The following is a 26,427-nucleotide window of genomic DNA, read 5'->3' on the forward strand; positions in this document are numbered from 1 at the left end:
GAATATAAACTGCAGCATCGCTATCATACATAAATCTCATAGAAACAGTTATGCATGCACACTTGAAGATGAACTGTGAACTATCTTGAAGATGATGAAACCAAAAACAATCATTCTTGCGCTCCATTTCACATCTGAATGTTATATTTTAATTAGCTGAATACTCAAGTGTTTACAATCTCAAAAAAACTAATTCTGTATGATTTACAAGCATCTGTACCCATGACACAAGTCCCCATGAGTTGGTGTGTTTTCAGGATTAAGTCCCCAACAGTATAGAAAAACAAATGTACACGTACACACGCGTACACACACACACGTTCTAAAGTCTGTAGCCTCTAAAATATAAACTGTTGAGTGAAGGTGACTTATTAAATGTAAAAAATAAATAAAAATAAAGACCACCTTAAATTGTTTGTTTGCTAATTTATATTTTTGTATAATGAACAACAACAACAATTATTATTATATATTAAATGATTAACAATGATACAATCATTATTTTGTTTGATTTCAAATCATTTTTTTTATTTTATTATGATTTATTATGAAAGAAACATTTCCTCTTTGCTTGTTAATGGCCAATTTTGTATAATAATTTAGTATAATAATAATTTTATAATTTGCACTAATATTACTACTATTAGTTTGTTTATTTTCACTTGAATTGGTTTCATTTCATGTGTTTGTTTTATTTTATCATCGTTTATTTTTCTATAATTAATAACAACAACGATAATCATACTCAATAAATGTAGTAGTATTTATCAATTAATAATTGGAATAATTTATTTATTGATGAAATGCATTTTATTATTTATTATCATTTGTATTATTAATAAGGTATTACTTTAGCTTATATTTTTTTTTATGTTTTTTGAGTATGCCTAATAACTTCCAGCTTATCAAAGACACTTGAAAATATACTTTATTTTTCATCCTTTTATGTTTATGAGGTCTTACAACAGCATGGTGGTATGAGGATGTATTTACTGAAATTTCCTTCACTGTACAGTACTGTACTACAGTAAGTGTACTAGCCCAGTGCTGTAAACTGGACTACAGTGCAAGTCAGTACTTAGATCATAACTGACTTCAGAAATGAGGCTCTGAAGTCATTCTTGTTCAACTGAGTGTTGTGAATAACATGAACAAGGATAGATTATAGATTAAGTGTATCCAAGCATAAGCATATTTCCATGAATTCATCAGAACTTGCTGTGAATTAGATTAGCCGTTTTTATCTGATGAACTGAGATGGAGTCAGTTCTTATGGGAAAAATCCAAATTGAGGTTTGCGTCACTGTTGGCAAAAACATGACCCGGCCTGTCCAGACATCTGACGACCGGCCGGTGATGAGGCGTGCTGATTTCATTAACTCGCAGAAAGCAAAGTTCATACGGTAAGTCATGTGTCTTATCACTGAATAGCTCCAAGGGAAATGAAGTTCCCATGCACCATTGTGCTTTTAAGTCATGTCCCAAGTTACATAACATCAACGTTTTCTGTGCAACAGAGGTATGAGTATTACTGGAAACTTGCCACACAGAGACAAAACATTTTTGAGGGTGAGGGAGGTTATTATTAGCCATGAGCCAGATTTCTGCTCCTGTTGAAGCTGAAGCGTGTTTTCTGGTACGAACAAAGCTACAATACTCCTAACCTGTGCCATATCATCCAGGCAGTTGAAGATGTACTTGCGAGCTTCTTTCGATTTGATCCCCGTCTCTGCCTCATGGTCTTCAGGTGTCTGCAAACACAAACAGGAATACTGTCAGCAATCTCCTGATCCATCTTGCAAAAAGGCCTCCACTTTGTCCATGTTAATTGTAAGTCAACAGTTTGTTTACCTTTAAAAATTATTTCAGGAGAAAATCTGAGATAAAGTTTACACTTAAACGGAAAATAAATGAAAAATCCATTAAGATACCTGAACTATGAAAGATAAAACCTTATCTCTGGGAAGTACTTGACACTGGGTTGAGTATTTCTACAATCCAAAACCCAAGCATTAAGGGCCAGGCTTGGAGTTGCAATGGGGTTCAATAATATCAACGTTTCCCCATGTGGAGCTTTGCAAAGTTCACCAAAAGTTAATCTAGAGAGAAACTATATAGTCTATGGGCAACCAGCCACCGGCCCAGTTAGGATGGAGGAATGTGGAGCGAAACAGAGCATAAAGGGACAGAAGAATGAAAGAGAGAAAGAGATCGGGACATTAAGTGGGATTTATCCCACGTCGCACTGGTTGCCAAGTCCTCTCACACAAAACCCATTTAGTTCCCATTAGCCTCTTGGTGTGTTTACAGGGTGTAGTAGATGCATCAATTTAACTTAGTTTAGAGAGTGAGGGAATGAGACAGAGAGAGAGAGAGAGAGAGAGAGAGAGAAAAAACATTGTCGCTGCTTATTATATGCAAACCAAGTGAGACTAATTAAGGAAGTGAGAAAGAGAAACAGGGTGAGGGAGTTTACCTTCAGTCTCCATAGAGGATAGGTGGAGTCGGGGTCTCTGTTGAAAAACCTGGTTGTTTTCGTCCCTGCGCTTAACAGATACTCTGCTGGCAAGCCCTGCGTTTGAGAGATATACCGGATCTGGTGGAAGACAAACACAGGCGATAGGAGATTTATCATTTACAGCTCACATTTAGTGCTGGATACTCACTGATTTGATGCCGTACACTTAAAGGGGGAAGGAAAAGAGGATTTTCTTGCTGGTTTAATAAATAAAGTTTTAATATACTATATGGTGGCATACAGTCACAATGCAAATTCTATTTAATGAAACTAAGTTGCAAAAACAGGTCATAGTATCAAAAGACATCAAGTCGAAGTGACTTTTTTCTTGCCAAGTATCCTACTTAAATGGAAGTAAAAAAAATTGCAAATTGCATTTCATGTTGATTTTACAGAAATGCATTGAAAATAAATAAATTAATAAATAACAAAAAAAGTTAAAGTTTGGAGATCTCTGACCTGCTTATTTGTATAGTTAAGACATTTAACTAGCAGAGGATGTAAACAGCATAGAGTGATTTCTGGATCCAATATAAAGTATGCAAGTTTAAGGCGACATCATTTAAAAAATAATAAAATTAAATTTATGCATTTAGCAGACACTTTTATCCAAAGCGACTTAGAGTGCATTCAGGCTATCAATTTTTACATATCATGTGTTCCCGGGGAATCGCAGTGCTCTGCCAGTTGAGCTACAGGAACACATTTAATGCAACATGTAAAAAGTGGACCAGATTTTCAGATAGCAGTTTTATAAAAACAGAAATGTTGGAGCCTGACAACAAAGTCTTAAATAAAGTATGAAGTTATCAGTGCTGGGTACTAACTGATTACATGCAATTTAGATTATGTTATCAGATTCCAAAAATGACGAACCTGTAATTAGATTAATTATATTACTTATTACATTATATTATTTAAAATGCTCATAATCAGATTTCGTTTTAATACATATTTGTTAATAATAATAATAATTGTCAAGGTCTTTTCTAGTCTTAAAGTACAGTAGCAAAAAACGGCATGTTTAATCCTAAAGATCAGGGTGCAAATGGTAAAGAAAAATGAAATGATTCTGTTTTTGGAGCAAGAAACCTTGACCAATACTGTAAACGGACTTCTGGGAAAAGCAACAGTGAGCTTCATGACATTTTGTCTGCCTGAAAACATATCGGTCACTTGGCTGCCACGCTGATGACACAATTGAAAGATTTCAGCATTAGAAGCAGAGTAAACTGCATCTGTGATGAATGCTGTCACCATGAGACTGATTTCCCCTGCCAAACCCTCTTTTTACAGGTCTGTCCGGGTGCTGCAATTACACAGAATGCCATTCACACACCTGAAAGACTTAATACAAGAGCCTGGCAGCCGAAGAAATCCACAATAATAATAATAATAATAATCTCTTCCACGGCCTTTTCCAAATGGCCAATCTGGTATCCTGAGACTGAGCTCATAGCTGCTCAAGAGACCGCGTTTGGCTCATTTACCGTCTTGTGAAACAGAGTAGCAGTTTTTTTCAATTCACTTATTGAGGATTCTTGCTGTAATTAGAATTTAGACTGCAAATAACTTCAAGTTCTGCTTCTAAGGGAAAATCAAAAGCAAACGGGGCAGCCGAGGTGTAATGCCATGAGTCCTTGCTTCCCAATCATAAGACATCATGCACCAAACGAGGGTTATATTAATCTGTAGTATACAGGAATGATGCGAAACAAATCTGCAAAATTCTTTGCTGTGTTTAAGAGCTTGTTAAAGACTGGTTTGGTTTGCTTGGAGCTAGAAAATTGGCCCTGGGCTGTTCCATGAAACCAGAATCTTTTTTTTTTAAGAGAAGGCCCTGCTGTATAGCTTAGGATCTGGGCTAATTGGGAAGATTGTGGCATGTGTCCAGAACTATGGAGGGGCCAGAGAGAGATGAAAGTCAGAGATACGACACACACACAGCACTTCAGGATCCAGGAGAGCTGAGAGAGCAGGGGCCCAGCCAAGAGTCAGAATTGTTTTCTCTCTCTTAAGCACAAACAGGGATACACCGCTATTTTCTGAGAAAGGAGCCCTCTCGGCAGGGCCACACATATACACAATGTCACACACAGAAAGCAGGACTCCACTGCTTCATTTCACTAAATGAATATCATTCAGGAAATGTCATTCTTGTATCATTACTGACCAGTGAATTACAAAATGGAAACAGCAAAGGATGGATTATGGCATGGGTCAATGGGCCCCTGAATACCAGGGGTCTGACACTTGAAAACAAGTCATTGAAAGGCAACAATTTATATTAAACAGTGAATGAATGTGTACCAGTGACAGTAAGTGGACAGTGCTGTCACTGTTGAAATGAAATAGAAAGTGTGCATACTGAAAATGTGACTTTTGTGAATATTTCTCACAACTGCTGCTTAATATCTTATATCTGAAATGCAAGATGTAATTTCCAAAAAGGAAACTCTAATTACAATTACTTGAAAGGGATAGATAACTCTTTGATATCACATTAATAATACTTTGATGTCACATGGACTGCTTTGATGATGTTTTTCTTACCTTTCTGGACATGGACAGTAGACCGTACGACATGAGGGTGAGTCATTAATGACAAAAATTTTCATTTTTGGATGAACTATCCCTTTAAAGCCTACATGAGTTAGATTTTTATCAGCTATTTGAAAAAGTTGAGATTATGCTCTACAGCCGGCACTGACAGCCTTTGTGTGCAGCACAATGACATATAGTGCCATTGCGCTATGGGCGTCCCAAGTTTGAATCCCAGCTCGTACACCTTTTCCAAACCCGCCCCCTCTCTCTCTCCCACTTCGTTTCCTGTTATTATACAGTCCTAAATACAGGCAAAAACGCATATATATATATATATATATATATATATATATATATATATATATAGTTCCAACTGTGGAAAAAGACAAAATTCTAATGTTTTTAAATGTAAAATCACACTAACAAGATATAAGATATATATCTTTTCAGATTTGCAGGTAGTTTGGGGTCATTAAGATTTTTTTTTTTACTTAAGTCTCTTATGGTCACTAAGGCTGGAATTGACCACGGGAAAAAAACAGTAATATTGTGAAATATTACAATTAATTACAATCTATTTTAATATTTCTTTATATGTAATTTATTGCTGTGTTGGCAAAGCTGAATTTTCAGCAGCCATTACTTCAGTCTTCAGTGTCACATGAACCTAGTTTATTTGGAACTTAAGAGGCAATAATATCAATGTTGAAAACAGTTATGCAGCTTCACAAACTGCAATACCTGTATATGTATATATATATATTTTTTTTTCTTTCATTATTCTTTGATGAATATAATGTTCCAAAGAACAGCATTTATTTGAAATAGAAATCTTTTGTAACATCAATTTCTTCACCGTCACTTTTAATCAATTTAACGGATACATTTCTTTAGAAAATACAAAATAAATAAAATAATAAAACCTTACTGACCCCAAGAGTTTGCATGTATATACAGTAACAAGATATATATCTTGTTTTTCATGCTATTCTTATGGTGTGCAGGGCATTAAGGGAGGGTCTCCACAGAGCCTGGTTCCCCAGGTGTCCCAATCCATCCTTGGTAACAGCCGCTTGGGAACAGCCATGGTAGAGTACAACAAATACCCTCAAATGCACTAACGGTGGAAACCTAATATCAGCACATGTATGAAACCTTGGATGACTTCATCTCCAGCTCTATTCTGTTTCCATTATAATCCATTTAAGAATTAAACAGGTCTTACCTGGTCATACTCAGATGCTCCGGGGTAGAGCGGCCAGCCCAGAAACAGCTCAGCAATGACACAACCCAGGGACCACATGTCTATGGCCTCACAGAACGGCAGACCCAAGATGATCTCTGGAGCTCTGAACAAACACAAAACCAGAGGATGAACGTTAAAAATAGAGTTACAGCAGAACAAATACAGTTTTAAAAGATTTTATTTCGATATAGGGACCAGTTGTCTACAGTATACATTATCCCACTACATACACTACATTATCCCAATTTCTTAAAATAGTAAATTATTTCAATTACTCCAATTTACAAAAGTCTGGTTAAGTGCACAGTTATGGAGCATTTGCACTGCCCTTCACCACAGAGGGCCAAAAGGAAACAGAGATGTTCTGGCCCAAAACCAGTTAATGTGCAACCTCTTCCATTCAGCCCAAAGCTGGCATTCGTTACACTGCAGCCGTAAGACCTCATTGTACCCATTTAAGTTGACTGAACTGAAGTAATAAAGACAAACACTGAACGCATTTTGTTGCCACGGACACAGCGGGTGAGCAGGGAGGAGAGAGACGGTGCGTGACACGGCATTACTCTGCGTGCTGCATGTGAATCACCATTCTGAGGGTAGACGGAGGGACACTCTTTTGGTTAGAGGGATTGAAGACAAATAAATGCCATATGGATGGGAAAAAAAGAGCAGGACATGTGTGGAAAAACAGAGAGACTGATATTGGGAATGGAGAGACGTTTCAGCAAGCCTTAAAGGTGGAAAAAATGCAGCACACTGAGAGAGAGAGAGAGAGAGAGAGAGAGAGAGAGAGAGAGAGAGAGAGAGAGAGAGAGAGAGTGAGTGAGTGAGGGAGTGAGTGAGTGAGATAATAGACAAAGAGAGTGAGGGAGTGAGTGAGAGAGTGAGTGAGTGAGAGTGAGAGTGAGAGAGAGAGACAGAGAGAGAGAGAGAGATAATAGACTGACGCCTCAGATTTAGGGGTGTCAGTAGAACACAGTAATTATTTATAAAGACAGCATTGGACATTCTAAGAACAGCCTGTATCTAGTGTTGTTATCATTAACCAAAATTAAAGTAAGTATTTATAGACAATAAAAAAAAAAACTAGTAAAAGGGCCAAAAGCACATAAGAAAAAAAAAAACCACTTAAAATTTGAATCACATACAAGTTTATTTAAGCATCACACACTATAATGTACAGTACGAAAAATTTCGTAGCTGGACCATGTTATTAAATAATTAGTGTTTGTAGAGATCAACTTGAGTTAGATGTCGGCATAGAAAATCTAAAAGCAAAAATAGAGGAAATGAGTATGCACACAATTAATCAAATGTCAAAATGAATATCCAATATTTAAAAAAAAATAATAATGTCATCCATCCCTAAGATTTCAATATGAATTTTTCTCATTAAATTACCAATTCCACATTCATTTTAGTCCTCTATTTTCATATTTCGCCAACAATTTGACATCTCATTTGTTTCCATTTCTATTTTCCCTTAGGAAATGAAGAAGAAACATCTGGAACAAAACAGAGACAAAATACTTCAGACAGGCACCCCAAGGGCAGGAAAAGACGCAGTTTGGCAGTTAGATCTCCCATTGGCTTTTGTGCAAGGTGTATAGCGCATGGCATCACCCTTCTGAAGTGATGTCATTGCATAAAGCCTTGTGCCTGCTGGTCTGCCTGCCCGATATCATTCAAATAAACCACATCGCTACCAGCCCAAAGAAGCTCTGTGACACTGAGGATGCATTACGGCCGCCACGTATGCAAATGCATATCCCACTTCAATCTTTTCTCTCCCTTCTTCCAATGCCATATGCAAAACAGACCAGCAGCTGCTGATGCAGGACTTTCGGCGGGTGTGATAAACACAAACACACGCGGCACTAAATATCATCCACATTCTCTCACGTATAAAACGTCTGCTCATAATGCAAAAATCTGTGGTGAGAAATTCACAGCCCTGTTCCAGATCCACACACACGGAAACGAGCTCCCATTCATGCAGATGTGATACAGAGAGTGTTTGAGCTCATTTGTGGTTCATTTTGCATACCTAAAACCTGTCAGGCTGTGACCCTGCAGGTGTGTTTGTGTTTGCATGCATGTCATTGCGCAGCTTGCATGTATGCATGGGTGACATTATGCACAAAAGTGCAAACATCCGTTCCTGGTGTTGATATTTGCATGGCAAGCCCGATGCACCCATGCTGTGGGAGTCATTTCTTGTACACAATGCCACTCAGCATAGTGCAGATGAGCACAGGAGCAACATGTACTGCTTTCAGAAGATCTTCACACCCATCGGAACCACTGCAGTGTGCAAATAATCACCAGGTTGCTCTGGGGCAAATGGTTTTGTGGATATGAGGTCAGGCAAAGGTCATCACACACAGTGAAAGAATGCTTTTTGGTTCCAAATGGAAGAATCGTACTCCTTCTGAAGTCCTCAGTCATTGCACATATGCATGCACATGCTCACTCAATTGCTATTTGAGGCTCTGACATCATTCTGTGTGGGCACGTCAAAAAGCATCGATCACAGCTGACCTTCAACACGGACCACCACTCATAACAACAGACACAGATGCCCTGTCTCATTCTGCCATTATAGTATTTTGTATTTTATTAATATGCAATAAAAAATATAATTTAATAAATAAATAAATAGATAAATAAATTATATATATATATATATATATATAAAGGAAATCAAACATCAAAACATAATGTGTAGTGAAATGTAGTGTAGTTTAAAACATGACATGGTTTTAAAAAAAATTACCATGATTTTTTAGATGCACCAAGGCAGTGCCATTATATTGCTTAAATATATACAGTAAAACAATAAAATAAAATAGGAATGTATTTTCAAATAAAATGTAAAATAATTAAATAAATATGTGAGAAGAAAGAGACCATAGACTGATATGCAAGTCATGAAACCATAACAGCTATGTAGACAAACATGGGACAGTGGTAAATTAGTAGTCATTATATAAAACATATAGTCTAAGACAAAGCATTTTAAATGATGCTGGGAGCACGATAATCAATACTAATATGGTCATAAAAAAACGATAAATAAGGGGCAATGAAGAAAATGATTTTCAGCAACAATAATAATTTTGAAGGAGAAAGCAGAGGAAGCTACAAAGTTTCCGGCGTGCCATTTTAATAAACATTGTGTGAGGCGGGCTCACCGAGGGGGGCATTTAGACATCTACCGCACACCTGCGACTGGGGGTGAAGCAAAGAGAGATGGAGCGTGAGCGCGAAAGAATGAAAATAAGAGTTGGAGTGACCGAAAGAGAGGCACGGACAAAGAGAGAGAGAGAGAGAGAGAGAGAGAGAGGTAAATGACGGAGACAAAACAAACAGTCCAGGAGTGTGAGAACAAGAGAATGAGGGAAGCAAGAGGTTTATAGTTCATCCTCATGGAGGTGGAGTGTGGGGTCATTTCACAACCTTGAAAACAGTCCTCCCTTTTATTGTGCTCGTTTTGTGGGAGTGCTCTTTCATTTCAAGGCCCTGTGAACCTCACCCTCTCCCGCTCGCTTTAAAATGCAGAGGAAATCGCTGACAACGCTGTCACTCTCCTTTTACTTCCATCATTAGCATTCCCAAGACAGAAAGTGGAGAATGAGGGAGTGAGGGGGAGAAAAGGCGAAATGATGACTCTCTCTGTACATTTCGTTGGTATAGTCACATTAGTGAGAGCTCACTCTTGTCTTGCATGACACAGCAAAATAAGGACTTGTTTGAATTTGAAACTTTTATGCTATATTGCTATAAGATAATACTACTAAACAAAAAATATCCAAATAGAAAAAATATTTAACAAAACTTAAAAATTCCCATAATGAGCCAAAAATTGTTTTTATCAATTTTCTATAAAAACTTTATGTATTAAAATAATGTATTTTGTGTATACAATTATTTATGAATATATATATATTATTTATGAATATATAATTAAAGTATTATTTATTAGATTCAAATGTATAGGAAACTCAAATTATATATTTTATTTTATAATTTGATTGAATAATTTTTTATATTAAATATTAACTCTAATAGTTCTTGCTTCTTTTATTGATTCTGTGTGAAATACTGTGTGTAAAACAATCATGCCAAAAAGCATTTTGAAATTGAAAACTGAAATCGAGAGAGGGGAAATGAGAGAGTTGCGTCCCACCTGAGTGACCCCAGCCCCTCTCTCCCCTCTCTAAGAGTCCACAGGGTGCTGCATCAGCCTTGAGCCCTCAACTCTTTCACTCTCCTCTTCTGCCCACTGTCTCATTGCCATTCTATCTCTCTCACTCCAGCGCTCTTTTAAGAAGCTTGTGTAAGCATGTGGGTCACGTCGAAAGCTTTTTGCTCGAGGAAAAGGTCCACAGAATGAGTGTCCTGACGGATGCTCTCACATTTGCAGTCGGGCCCCAAGTGAAATGCGCAACAAGTGGAACTCTCTACCCACAACTTTCTCAGACACACACCCGAGATTCAAACAGTCATTTTATCCGCAGAATAAATTATTCTGTGTTTGTTTGTTTGTGTCTGTGTGCGTTGTCTGGAACAAAGTGCATCATACAATAGCGACATGGATTGAACTTCAAAAATAGCGTCATAGTGACACAAATACGACGTGCTATTTATATATATATATATATATATATATATATATATATATATATATATATATTCATAAATAATTGTATACATTCATTTGATCAAAAGAGAATGTAATGGCATTTATAGCGTTACCTTTCTTTTAAACTATCAAAAAATACAAAACAAAAATGTCAATCGAAAGAAATATTTATTGAGCACTGAATCTGTGTATTATAATGATTTCTGAAGAATCATATGACACTGAAGAATGGAGTAATGGTAATTGGTAACTGAAAATTCTGCTTTAATGTAAATAAATAAAAAATTTGAAAAGCCATTAGAAATTTTAATGGTATTTCACAATATCATTGTTTTTACTGTATTTTTGATCAAAGAAACACTAGATTTTTCTATGATTAATCATGATTATCTTTGTAAAGTCCATATCAACCACATTATGTATCTCAATGTAGTAATAATAATAAATAAGCAATTTTATTGGCCAATAACTATACTGATAATTGGCCAGCCTGTCTTAGATATCCTAATCAACCATTAAAAACTCAAAAAAAGCTCCCCAAAAAATTCTAAAACATTTTTTTTTTCTTTATCCATTCACAAGGCCGTCTGCAGATTTTAACAAAAAAAAAAAAAGAAAAGAAAAAAGACAAAAAAAATACCTTGGCATGGCTACTTGTGAAAATCAGCCAAACAGTGAGACTATATCAGCCAAAAATGGCCAAACAGGCCAGTTAATGCGCCTGGCTGATACATATCTGTCTATCACTAACACAAATCCCTTGCTGCACTAAAACAGAGTCCTATCACAGAGCAGCAGAACACATGGAGGCATCTGAAAGGTGTTTCTGCCCGTGGCTGCAGTTCTGAGCCCACACACACACACACACACACACACACACACACACACCACACTCTCCCCCACAGCCTCCGTCTCAGCCCACTGCCTCTGGGAAACACAAGGCTGAGCTTTCTTTTTCTGCTTCTGAGACAAAGAGAAGGAGAGACGCTCACCTACACCGAGCAGATAAATCAGTAATGTGCTACCCCCCTCCATCACACCTCCATCTGTCTTCCACCTCCTCTACAGTCCAGCAGTCACACCTCCACACGTCTAATCAGATAGTGCAGGACAGATATTGTGTGGCCAAGTTCTGCCTCACGAGAACAGGTGGCGGGTGATGTCCTGTGACTGTGTCGGAATCCAAAATTAACATATTATCCATCCTACAGTGTGCAGAAATTAGGACTGCTGCATCTCAAATCATACAATTGTTGAAAATAGCATATACCGTATTTTTACATACTTAACTGGGCGAAATTTTAGCCACAATACCTTACCAGGACCGTGAGAGAAAAAAGTTGCACGTACATTTACATTGTACTTACATTTTTTTTTTTTTTCTGAAAACTATATTGCTGTTTTACTCTATATTTTATTACCTTATTAACATGAAAGACTTCTTAAAAAAAAACAACAACAACAACAACAACAACTTCAACATCACAAACTTTTGAAAATGTGATTTTAACTCTGTGATATAATTCTGCAATGACTTCAATAAAGCATTAGTCCCAGCTATGCAGTGAAAAATATGAACTTTACCATTACTAGTGAAGAACATACTTTTAGAGCATTGCATGCAATTTGGAAAACAGAGTCTTTTTGTGTGTTGGGATTCAAGAAAGGTGTCATCCAGTACAGCTCTGAAATATTTACACTAAAAGCTCTGGCCAAATCAGAGTCATTTCTTCCTGATCCTCTATGTCAGATAGAAAATTCTGCTCTTCACAAAGACGGAGAGCGGAAGAGTCTGACTGACAGACAGGCAGCAGCGGGGAATGAAAGAGAGAGAGAGACGGGGCTGTGTGTGTTTGCATTTATTGTGCTCCTCAGGACTGAGCACTTAATCTGCCTGGAGATACGTTACACCGCAAACGGCCAAACTCAATTAGCCATGCTGCATTCTTCTGCCTTCACACAAACACAATATCTCACGCTATCTCTCTCCACCTCACACACATGGGGGTGATAAGAGGCATTGTAATTAATAATATAAATGGAATAGAAGATCTTTCTGTCATAAGCCGGGAAAATGCGTAAAAAGGGCCAGAATGCAAGGTTCAAAGCACCCATGCTATAAACACTAGCATTGGGACTTATCTGATTCATTTCAGCGATTCTAATGCATTCATTTTGTTTTTGAGTAAAAAACATAAATACATAAAATATGACATTGTTTACTTTCTATATACACATTCTTACTGTGCACAAATCATCAGTGCATGCTATTTCTTAGCAAAAATATTTGTCTTCATAATCCAATCTCCTCAAGCCATCTGTTACTGTTCTGGTATGTAGAGCCCACTTTTCACGATCCAATCAAATCCTGCTGAGCACAATTAAGACCCGCCCACAGCTGAATATTCTATTATACTCCAAATAATTCAAAAAAATAATATTATTGCAATTTAAAATAACTTTATGTGACGGCAAAGCTGAATTTTGTACTCCAGTTGCGTCCCATGATCCTTCAGAATTCATTTTAATGTGATGACTTTGGGGTCCAGTTATTATCAATTATTATAGAAAGTTCAAAAGAGTGGCAATTTGATGATATAGAAACATTTTGTAACAAATATCTTCACTGCCACTATCAATTTATTGTATTGGTTTTCTGATCAAATAAATGTATTCTTGGTTATAATAAGGGGCATATATATATATTTGTGTGTGTGTGTGTGTGTGTATACAGTGTATATATATATATATATATATATATATATATATATATATATATACATACAGAAAATTGTAGCTGAATGGGCTTCTTTTGTGGTTCTTTAATATAAAACATGTCTATAGAATATAGAAGTCACATTTTCTGACCGAAATCATTATAGAGAAGCAGTTCAAAAGAATGATTTGTTCATCAGTCAAACATGTCTGATGTGTAAATCCAACACTATCTGTGAATAGCACCTCTGACCTTGTGTCTTTCTCACAGGCTGAAAAGAACAGAGGGGGATCTCTTCATTAACGTTCTGTCAGACAGGTGATTAACTTCACCCCATACAGACCACCGTGACCTGCAGTCGAGTCTGATCACCTCTCTCGAACAATACCCTATTGTTTCATTCCTCAATACACAGAACTAAATGACTCCTTTTCGTTTCATCATCTAACCTCAATTAAAGGAGGGGGTGGAATCAGCCTTTGTCCTCTTCTGGCGGGGGTGCAATTGTTCAACGGAACACCAGATGTTAGAACACACACAGCTGGTGTGTTGTGGACTTGACAAGGTGTTTAAAGTGTTTTTTAGTCACTAGATTGTTCTGGGTGGTTCCCATGTTGTTGCTATGCTGTTCTACATAGAAACAGAATAGCTTTTTTATTGTCAATATCACTAATTGTAATATTTATAGTAACACATTTCTCAAGCATTTTCTAAATATGAAAAACAATTAGAGTGATTTTGCCTTGCCTACAAATCCATAACAAATGATGGTGATAACCTTATTTAATGCTTCACACTAACAGCAAGATAAAAATAAATAGTCAAGCTGAATGCAGACCTGGAGAAGAGTGTTTAACTGTTTAATAATGGACAGCAATAGACAGTAAGCACAGTTCTAGGATCAGATACTGTGAGCTTCAGATGCATTATCATGATTTAGACCAGAGAGAGAGAGAGAGAGAGAGAGAGAGATAATGTGTACACACATAATGCATTTGCACATCTGTCTCTTTGGGGATAAAGCCAAGATGCATCAGGCCACCTCACATGTACATGCAAACAGACAATAAAAACCATACACAACGTGAAGTGTGTACAGCAAAGATGATGTCTGGCTAACACATGACAATTTTTAGGTGTGAAAAAATCTGAATTTAGGAATTGACCATTAATTCCCTTACTGCTGCTGACTCAGAACTGGAAATTTTCAGTAAAAGGGAATGTGTATTGGACATTATTCCTATGTGGGTTGGAATTATTTAATTTTGACATTGCAAAGCATTTTTAGATACTATTTATTTTAAAGCTAATGCATTTTAATATATTTTACATTTTCAGCAGCCATCACTCCAATCTTCAGTGTCACAATAATTGAGAATTCATTCTTTTTTATATGCAGATTTGTTGCTCAATTATTATCAGTGCTTAATTATTAATAATGCTGTTTTTGCTGCTTAATATTTCAGTGAAAAACATGCAACATTTTTTTCTGAATTATTTGAAGAACATAACATACAAAAGACCCGATGTGTGTGTGTGTGTGTGTGTGTTTCTTTTTTAAATATGCGGTAATGTGAATGCAAACTTCAACTATGAATTCAAGTTTAAATTTCTGTAAGTGAGCTTTTAAATTTCTAATACATTTTTATCATGCTTTAAACACTTTGGTTAAAAATTTCAATGACTTGATACGGTGTAAAAATAATTGTTAAATTAACAATAATTTACCTTAAAGTAAAATAGGTGATCATGCTTTTAGTATACATGTTCATTTGGGATGAGGGCAGACACAGTTTAATGTTTAACCATAATTTTATATAATTTTAAACCATTAAAACATTCTGTACTTACATAAGCAAAGAGCAAATGCTCCGAGAAAATTGGCAGCAACCCTTACTAAATTAGGTCAGAAACATTTTAGGGCTTAGCGAATACTCCTTTTCAATTCATGAGTGTTAATTTGAATTATAATTAGCCACGCCCACAGATGTGAAAGTCATCTGTACAGATTTTTCTGATTGGCTGTGATTTATGATTAGGACACTGTCTGACTCACACAGTTCAGACACACCCTCTCCTGCTGTGTGTGTGTGTGTGTGTGTGTGTGTGTGTGTGTGTGTCAGGCAGTCATGTAACGTGACTGGCCTTTGCTCTCACACTGCAGGGCACTAAACACCTGGAAAGATTCGTTTATCAGGTAAACATTGAAGAAAAACGACAGTATAAAGCAGCCGATATCCCTCTAATGGCACTGATAACGGCATCAACCGTCCTTGAGCAAGTAATGACAAACCAGACATGCCAAGCCGCTCTGGAATGGAGACTATAAAGAAAAGGCATTAAAACTGTGACAAATCGCCTATCATTCTTAACAAGGGCCCTGCGTAGACAGTCTCATAGCTATGACGTGATACAGACAGGCATGTGACAGCTCTAATTTAGAGATTTGTGGAGAGAACAAACCAGGTGTCAACTCTGTACGGATACACCTCCACGGCCTCGGGGAAATAAACGTCTCGCGGACAAAACGTGCAATAACAAAGGCTCGCGGAGTGCGGCCTCTCCAGGGCGACAGCGCGAGGTAGACGCTTCCGTGGAAGTCAGCTGGCGTGTGTTAAAAGCTACTGCTGCACCAGCTGTGTCTACAGCGAAGTGTAACCTCTCTCTTTAAAACGCACTGGACAAAGAACAATGTTTATTAAAATAAACGAATAAACACGAGGGTGTCGGATCAACTAGCATTTTGGAAGCGAACATTCTCTGTGGTTTACTTCACTGGTGATATGGCACATCGTCGAACAACTACTTTGCTATATTTCAGGTGTTTATTTAGTCAGGGTTTCATGAAAACAATGGGTATTAATTCCCATTTAAATTTTATCTGCAGGTCATTATAAGGTTCACAAACTGTTCCAAAGTATGACTGTTGTAATATTACTATTGTGCTGTAAAAGAAAGAATAAATAAATAAAAAATGTTTTTGGTAAAATTAAAGAAAATATAACTTTTACTGTAAAACGAAAAAAAAAATTAGTTAAAAAAATAAATTAATAGAACTATAAAATCACAACAAAATAAAAATAATATGAATATATAAAATGTTCTATTTTCGGTGAAAATCAGTATTACTTATTAAATAAAAATAATAAAATATCAATACAATTATAAAAAAATATAAAAATAGTAAACAAACAAATGAAAAACAAAATATTAGATATTCTGCTTTTGATGAAATTAAATATCAAACTTATTGTAAATAAATAAATAAATAAAAATAAAGTAAAATAATTATACAATAGTAAAAATAAATACAAATAAAACAATCTAAAAAATATCATACACAATATTAAAATATTTTATAATATTTTAAACAAATATTTAAATAAGGAAAAAATTGGAAATAAGTTTTCAAAAAAATACTTCTGTGTAATGCATATTTTGTGCACACACTGAAGCCAATGGAATCATTTTAATTTAAAGTATATAGACATGTACACCATCCATTCTGCAGCCAAATTTGATTGACATGGCATGACATGCAGGTCTAAAAAATGTTAAATGTCTTCAAAAAGAATAAATTAAATTGCAAGTGTTGCAGCTACCTTATTTGCAGCGACCGTAAAATAAGTTATTCATTTTTAATGATACAACAAAATCCAGTGTGAAAGTAAAAAAAAAAAAAAGGGAAAAAGATACCCCAATGCAAAGGATCCAGCTCTTAGCATCTGTTCACTCTCATATAAGCATACACACTGATCATAGCCAATCAGATGACAGGATAGGGTCAGAGATGATAAGTCAAAAGATGATTCGTGATATTTCCAGCTGTTCCAGGAACAAGGGTGACGTCTTATCTAAACACACCAAATGAGTCTAGCCAGGTCAAGACAACACCTAAAAACACACACACACACAATTCTTGAGAGATATGACAAAGCAAGACAAACTTAATAACAATGAGCCGTGCTGGATGGAGAGAACAATGAATGTCTTGGGAAGATGAGGAGATTAGTCTATAAAGTTAAAATCTCAAGGGCTGTTCAAACGGGACGCAATCTTGAGTTTAAAAAAAGGTAGATGGAAGATAAAAGAATTGCAAAACAGAAACTCTTGAGATTTCTTTTTGGTAATATTACTACTTTATTTAAAAATAAAACAATAAATATATAAATAAGAATTATAATATAAAAAACATATATAACATAAAAATGTAATATTTAAATATCATTAAAATATATTGTAAAAATTAAATAAGATTTTCGATTTTTAGCAAAATTAACAAATAAAAAGAGCTTATTCTAGGAGTCATTCATATAGGTAGACAGAAGGAAACAGAATTACTGAGTTGCTAATATAAACTACAATATTACTATTGTATCATAAAATAAAACAAAAAATAAGAAATGTTAATATAAATTTAAATATTACTGTAAAGTATAAAGCAAAGGTATCATTACAATAAATAAGGTTTTCTTATTTTATTTAAAAATAAAAAAACATTCATAGTTATTCACATAAGTAGACAGAAGACACCAAAATTACAAACTGAGTTGCAAATATAAATGCATGAGACTCTGTATTGTATTGTAATATCATTACTGTAAAATAAAAGAAATAGAATCAAATAGAAAAAAAATATAATAAAAATATGATTAAAATATAACAAAATAATATTAAAACAGATTTTCTTTTCATTATTCCTTTTAAACATTTTTTATTCAAGTTGCTATTTTTGTTGTTGTTGTGTGTATATATATATATATATATATATATATATATATATATATATATATATATATATATACATACACATACACATACACATACACACACATTGGACCTAATCTTGTGAGAAAAAGTTAATATAAACACTTTAGAATCTAATCCCGCCCCCAGATCCATCTGATTGGTCTGTCATTTTTAAAATGACATTGATCTGTTATGCTGCGAGTCATTAGGTGAGCTATTTTTAACTTGTTTTTAACTCTTAGAAACGTGTCGCACATGGCACAAGATGTAGCAAATCCATCTGCTGCGTGTATGCAATGACCAACAGATAAAAAAACAAAAAAAGACTTTATGTAAATGACCCTTTTTCACTGTTACATAATTACATAAGCCAGCACTCATGAAGGAATGAGAGAGACAGAGGGAAGAGGAGAGACCAGAGAGAGAGAAATGCTGAGAATATGGGCAGAGGAGAAACAAAAAAGATGAAGAAGAACGGGGTGGTGGATGAGGGCGCCCTGGCAAAGAGACAGGAAATGAGTTAGTCTGTCTCATACCCCAGGACAGAACGGGGTGCCAAGAACACAGCTGCATTTCCTCTCTGCCCTCATCTCTCTCTCTCTCTCTCTATCTCTCTATTTCTCTATATGATCCTTTCCCAGCTGCCAGCTGTAGTCCAGCTTAGTCATGGACATCAGAATAAAACACTGATGATCAGGTGAGATTTTTTTCCCTCGGTATGGAGTCACGATTATCATATTACCCTTATTACTGAAAGTCTCTGTCATGAAAACATACTCATTAATAGTGTGAGCGTGAGTCTAAACCAACAGGAGAGGGAGGCCACACAAGCTGACCCCTTGCCTCTGCCTTTCATAAATCATGTCATGCTGTATGTGCTGAGAAAATGATATTGCCCATGAGTTAGTTTTACTGTGGGGCATGAGTGCGTTCATGTCAACGCTTTACATTTTATATGACATTTATGATCTTTGCAGATGGGTTCCTATCAAAGCAACTGTTACATGTCCTTGAAAAAGATTGTGCCAATATTGTGTCTGTGATGTCTGCTTAAGCTACAGTACAGATACTAAAGTGTTTTACTTAAAGGAGTGATGTTATTATTCATTTAGCATGAAAATTAATGCATAACATAAGTTTCAAAGTAAAACAGAGAATGGCTGCTGTTAGCTAATAGCGCATAATTGAAGCTCTCAACAAATAACATTTATTCAATGAGAGAGAAAGCAGTTCTTACAAGAGAAAATGATAAGAGTTACATCATTTGGGTTTATTTCCCTTCATTAAATAATGCCGAAACCGATTTTTAAAAAAATATATATTGGGTTTGCATGATGCAATCCTCTGAATGGAAGTGTATACTATATTTAATAATAATGAAAAAAAAAGTATATATATATGACAATGAAAATTGTAGAGTCACACTGAAGGCATCAAGGGCTATTTGACCAAGAAGGAGAGTGATGGGGTGCTGCGCCAGATGACCTGGCCTCCATAGTCACCGGACCTGAACCCAATCCGGATGGTTTAGGGGTGAGCTGGACCGCAGACAGAAGGCAAAAGGGCCAACAAGTGCTAAGCATCTCTCGGGGAACTCCTTCAAGACTGTTGGAAGACCATTTCAGGTGACTACCTCTTGAAGCTCATCAAGAGAATGCCAAGAGTGTGCAAAGCAGTAATCAAAGCACAAGGTGGCTACTTTGAAGAACCTAGAATATGATATATTTTCAGTTGTTTCACACTTAATGTTATGTATATAATTCCATATATAATTCCACATGTGTTAATTCATAGTTTTGATGCCTTCAGTGTGTATCTACAATTTTCATAGTCATAAAAATAAAGAAAACTCTTTGAATAAGAAGGTGTCTCCAAACTTTTGGTCTGTACTGTATATATATATATATATATATATATATATATATATATATATAGCAACAACTAAAACAGTACACAGTTTGTATCTCTGCGATTTTATCCACTCACATCAGATTACAAAAACATAAATAAAAATAGGGTCAAAATTGTTCTTGCATTTAAACCATGTATTATGGTGCAGTTCATAAAAAGAACATGTTAGTGGGCAGCAGCTCTATTATATTAACTCTTCAAAGCCATTTTGTCACATTTGCCACTTGGCGATAGTTAATTTTGGACCCTGACCGTACCAGTTGAGCGCAGAAGTAAGATTAAAATGGAAGCAGATGACCACAGCAGCACAGACTCCTCTTCTCAACGCCTGCTTTTTTAATTGGACAGTCAGGCCATTCTAATCATAAGTGCTATTATTTACACAGCTATCAATCTGAGCACAAGCTGGCTTTCTCTGCAGCATATAATGACTCGGACTGATTGCTCGGCGTGACATAAGATGAAATAACATCCACCGAACCATCCCTTATTCTATGCACCTCTGTGACCCTCCTCAAACATGTCTTCATTTTTAAATAAACTATTCCTTTAATATCATTTTGACTGTTCTATTACAATCAAAATCTTGTCTAACTTGGTTTTTCATCTTCTCTCCCCCCATTCCTTTTTCATCCTTCTCAATATGACTCCACACAGGTAGTTAACGTTTTTCAAGTTTTCCTCTATTGAGTGTAAATTTCCATTGCGCTGCTGTGGATATGTACTGTAGTATGTAGGATGTCCACTAACATTGGTCCATTACACACTGCCTGCATGAATTGAGAGACAGAAAACACTCAAAATGTGTGTTTGGGCATTGGGTGGGAGTTTCAGTTTGCTAGCTCGAACACACATAACTCACGTAGCCAAATACCTTTGCCTGTGCGGTTGGTTACTGAAGCTATAAGAAAAGCCTGAGGATAAAAAAAAAAAAAAAAAAAGTTTACATTTTAAATCTTGTCAGGGCAGGTAAGAAATGGGAAATCTGTGGCAATTCATTCATCTTAATTAGAGATGTCACAACATACAGTATGGAGGATTCAGAGGAAACGTGAGGATTTGTGAATTAAACCTTGAAACCCATCTCAGTTGAACACTAATCTGACTATTGAGGACACATGTCATCCTCAATGCCTGAACCCATGGTTTAAATGTTAATTTGATTAACATTACCACATTTTTATGTTTGGCAAAAGCTTTTAATGCTTTCTCTAACAGTATTCCAAGCTAACTGAGGAGGACGTATGTTTCAGTAAAAAAAATAAAAAAAGTTTGCTGTTAAAATATATATTCCTGCAACCACCAAAGAGCTTCCCCCCGAACACACAGATGCCAGTTTCAATTAGTTTCACAAAGCGTTTCTTCCACGGCTAGTGGGGGAGATGGGGAACTCATTACAGAATTCCTTTGCTCGCACTTTGAAATATAGATCGGGAGCTTGGCTGCGTCATTCCAGCAGGAGAACGGATGAGTGAAAGGAAAAAAAAAAGAGGAAAGAGGAGATACATGAGGAAAGGAAGATAAAGCTCAGGATGACCAAAACAAGGAAAGCTGTTCAACAAATTTTTTAATTTATCTTTTAAATGGTAGATTTTGTGACAATTTACCCCATATGCAGTATACAACACAGTATCAGAGAACTCCATCTTTATTCCTACACAATAATTGTGGAAATTTTCAATAGCTGTTTTTGTAGCCAAGGCCTTAAGGTGGCTATACAGCCATATAAAATAAAAGTCAAAAATGTTAACTATAAAAAATAAAAATAAAAAATAGAGAGAGACATTTTCAGTAACAAAAGTGTAAGAACTGGTCTCTCCCTTGTGTATTGTTTTACAAAAAAGTGCATTTTTATTTTATTTGACTATTTATTTTTAATGCACATTAGCAACATACAACACTGCAAAATACATACATTAAGAGTTAAATCTCATGCACAGCTGAGAGAAGCAAGATGCTTTGATGTCAAAGTGGTGCAGAAGAAAAGCTAACTGTATAATCAATAGATTATTTATGAATATTGTTCAACCTATTTAAACACATACAAAATAAGCAAATAGACCAAACAAATAAATTAACTGTATATTTAACAAATACTAATAAATAAATAGTTTCTTTAAATTTCAAATACAGAACTGTAGGAATTTTTTTTTTTTTTTTTTTTTTTTTTTTGGCAGTGCCGTTTCTTGCTTAAATCTCTTGACACATTCCAAACTGAATTGCAAAGAGAGTCATGTGACTAGTCTCACTTCTGTTCTTCCTATCTCTTGGGACCATCCGGCGCAAACACACCTGTTAAAAGCCACACGCACCTGTTAGACACATCTACACACACTCACACATGTGCAACACAAAAACCTCCTAAGGCACCACTGGCATGTCTACAGCAAACCGAGGATGTGTCTTCACGATTACCGCTGCATTGCATTAAATCTGACCACAAAGCACTCATTGACCATGTGTGTTTATTATAGTGGACAGCGCAGGTCATTTAGCAACTTGAGAACATTTAATATCAGACCAGACTCGGTTAGCAGCCCTAACAGAGTGTGACCGCGTGTGCGTGTCTAATTACATTTGCGCACATCCGTCTATTTCTGCCATTCGTGCCTAATAATCAAGCAGTTCAATTAGCAGCACTGACTATGGAATCCCATTGCTGTGGTAACGGTGTGGGAAGAGGGGCGGCACGGGCGCTCATGGGGGACAGGGCTCCTAAGAGGCTGCCAGTGACACTCTAAATCCATCCCACAATGCCATTTTAACATGGTGGTGACTGTTGCTAGGCCACTGATGGAGGTGTCATGTAAAAATGCGTGTTTGTGTGCACGTGGGGGTGGTGGGGATTCGATTCTCATTCTGATTTGTTCTATGCAAATTACATCAATCACAGGAAATGCCTAGGCCTCTGTATAAAGTTAATTGCAGTGGCAATAACAAAGGCCTGCCTTTGAGCAGGAGGCAAATTAAACATTAGTTTAGGTTTTTTTTTCTTTCCTTGGAACTGGTGGGATGTTCTAATTACAGAGAATGAACACATCAGCACTTTGCTGCATCGCACATTTTAGTTTAACAGCCAGAGCCTGGAAAACAACAATCTGGACGCTCCCGGGGCGGTGTGGTTATTGTGTGTGAGTGGGTGTGCGTGCAATGTGTGCGTGTGCAAGTGTGAAAATGGCATGAGAATCAAGCAGCTTATTAGCATGTCGACCTCCGACCCAAAAGATGACTGTGACACCTTCATTAGCATATCAGTTACACCTACAAGGCCCTTATTCCCCAAGCTAAGCAACGCTGTGAATGCATTTCCTGCCTAAATGACAGCTTTACAAAAGTTTTACACTTAACGAAATGAATAGTTCTACTGACAAATATGTTAGTGAAAAATAAACATAAAACTTTGAGTGCTACATGATTGATCTTAATGCAACTTAAATTAACGTATACACTATATATATACTAGGTACTAATATGCACCAATAAAGTCCAAGACCAATGTGGTTTGACCAGCAAAAAAATAACTTTTTAAGAAAACTGATAAAGGCGCCATGTGAAAATGCAGTTTGATGGGCCATGTCTCACTGGCAATCCACTTATTAAATTCTTTCTTCAGGGAGTTGACATGAATGTGAGTACGTCATCACATTGTTCTTCATGGGTAGTGAACAGTTTATACCCATTAACTGTTGGCCATGCTTGTCAACTAGAATCCCTAAAAGCATAGGTTGAGTGATAATGTGCGTGGCTACAGTTTAGTGCCCGCACCCTTCTGATCTACTCATTCATCAGCGTTAGGAGTGTCCAATGACAGACAAATAATCTTGAGGATATAAAGTCTTCTATCATATTAATTTACTTGACTGCTGTGGATTAGGAATTTCAAGAAAGTGTCAAGGACGCTTTAACAGGCCATTTTGTTTGGGTCATAGGGGTCATATGACGTTGCTAAAAAAGAACATTATTTCGTGTATTTAGTGTAATAGAATGTGTTTATGCAGTTTAAGTTTCAAAAAACACATTATTTTCTATATACTGTACATTATTGTTTCTCCTCTATGCCCCGCTTTTCTGAAACGCATTAAATTTGACAAAGCTCATCATTCTGAAAAGCGAGGTGTGCTATGATTGGCCAGCTATCCAGTGTGTTGTGATTGGCAGAATACCTCAAGCGTGTGACGGAAAATTTACACCCCTAACCATATTGTGATGATGTGTGTCCCGGTACGATGAGCCAAAACCAATAAAACCTATTACAAAAAAAGGCATTTGTTGCATCTCAGTGGATTTTAGCACATGCATTTTAGTGGAACAAGTTTCTTACTGGAGAAATAAACTCAAAGGAACAGCTTGTAACAGCTTTTGCACACAGCACCGGTCTTCTCTACCCAGCAGACCGAACAAACTTCAAGCACTGATGTTCGAAGTATCATTTCTCAAGTCTCCACACAGTGGTGCTGAGGGACATTACTAGTGCTTCACAGTCTGCGATTTGTTTGGAGGAGGTCTCGATTGAGCGGTAATGTGTATAAACACATCAGCTTGAATAGAGTAATTATTTCCCTCTGATTATTCGCTCTGGGGTCAGACATGCCAGTAGGATGTAGGATAAGTTATAACAATGCAAGAGTCTAGCTGTAACACACTGAGTGCTGGTTCTCAATGCAGATTTGAATCTGACACGTCCTTCACACCACCCGGACTCTTCACTCTTTCTATAAATAAAATATGCAATAAAGGCTAAATAATCATAGTGAAAAAAAAAAAAAACATGGACATCAGACTGTCAATTTACAGGTCGCAAGAACACCAGAGATGCCTTCACTGATACATCACGTCCAGATAAAAATAAAATAAAAAAATGTGCATATATTCCAGAAATGTTCCATTTGGTCAAACAGTTACCTTAGAAAGAGGAAATGCTTGGTCTTGCACATATAATTCATACAATAAACCAATAGCAGTGCTTTAAAAACTATAAATTGCTCTCCCTTCTCAGTGTGTCCCTGAGGATATGATATTCATATAATAAAAATAAAAAAAGGTTTCACTAAGGCAAATGAGGGTGTTTAGAGAAGGGGCTAGTTTCCTGTGAGCGGTGGCGTCAGTGGAAGCAGCGTTTAGTGAAATCTACCCTGTTATTACAGACCGGCCTGTGCTTTACCAGCTCATGCGAAAATAAACAGCACTTCTCCTTCACCTGACATCAACCCTCTGAGGGTCTCTTGTTAGATCATATTTTCACATGTAGCTAATTCTGAGAGCTTATGAGTTGATTTGGATAATGGTTTTTAACTTAACAGCTTTCAGACCAGAAAATATTCCATCGACATGCATTTCCATAGTCTGTCAAGGTTTGTCTGTTTGGCGAGGACTCGATTCATCCTTTAATGTCATCGAGCTGAACGCCGTCAGCTCCATTCGGGCTGCTATTATTTGCTTTGGTCACAGTAGCTCGTCCCATATCGCCCTTTCGCATTCAATTTCCATTCACCTATATGCGTTTTTTTTTTTGCTGTTTCGCTATTCATCCAAGAAGAGTGCTTTAGGTGCTTCCCACAATGCACTATTCATCATACACCTGGCTAACACAATTAACAGCCGTACCCACTATAAATCACACAATAAAAAATACAGGAGCTGAAAACAAGAGGAAAACTCCAAGGGATAGCTGTATTAGAGCGACACAATTTAGGCCCCTGGGACGGAAACGCACCCTCTCTGGAATGCAGCGTATTTTTTCATAGCTTCTATAGAAAGACAAACATGCAAACAGACGGGAAGCCATTTGCCCTTTCCGTCAATAGCAGGCTGGGTGGGAAGTGTGCAGAATTTATGATCGATGCCTGTCATAGCTTGAATGCTGGAATCTTTTGGGTCTGAGAGCGCACGGGAAGTAACACTAACTCATATGCATGCAGGCAAATGTGGTTCAGATGGGCTGAGGGGTTAAAGATGTGCCTTAAATGGCAGTCAAGGCTCTTTGATCATAACACTGTAAGAAGCGAAACTGCTTCCTAAATTCCCTACAGCATGAGCTCTGTTAAAGAGCTATCATTCTTAAAAGAGGGCAAAAAAAAGCAACTTTTAAGTACTTTGAA

The 26,427-nt window shown here is 36.5% G+C and overlaps 1 protein-coding gene across 3 annotated transcripts in view; it reads right to left on the minus strand.

The window, feature by feature from the left end:
- Positions 1-26,427, minus strand: part of LOC127933918 (homeodomain-interacting protein kinase 2) — a 93,640-nt gene that overhangs the window by 19,347 nt on the left and 47,866 nt on the right. For all 3 annotated transcript variants that reach the window (XM_052531055.1, XM_052531053.1, XM_052531054.1), the window contains exons 3-5: positions 6,288-6,411; positions 2,477-2,596; positions 1,665-1,751 (exon numbers count right to left, since the gene is read on the minus strand). In XM_052531055.1, the coding sequence (XP_052387015.1) occupies positions 1,665-1,751; positions 2,477-2,596; positions 6,288-6,411 (331 nt within the window). The remainder of the gene's footprint in view (positions 1-1,664; positions 1,752-2,476; positions 2,597-6,287; positions 6,412-26,427) is intronic.

This window comes from Carassius gibelio, chromosome A18 (assembly GCF_023724105.1).
Source record: "Carassius gibelio isolate Cgi1373 ecotype wild population from Czech Republic chromosome A18, carGib1.2-hapl.c, whole genome shotgun sequence".
NCBI lineage: Eukaryota > Metazoa > Chordata > Actinopteri > Cypriniformes > Cyprinidae > Carassius > Carassius gibelio.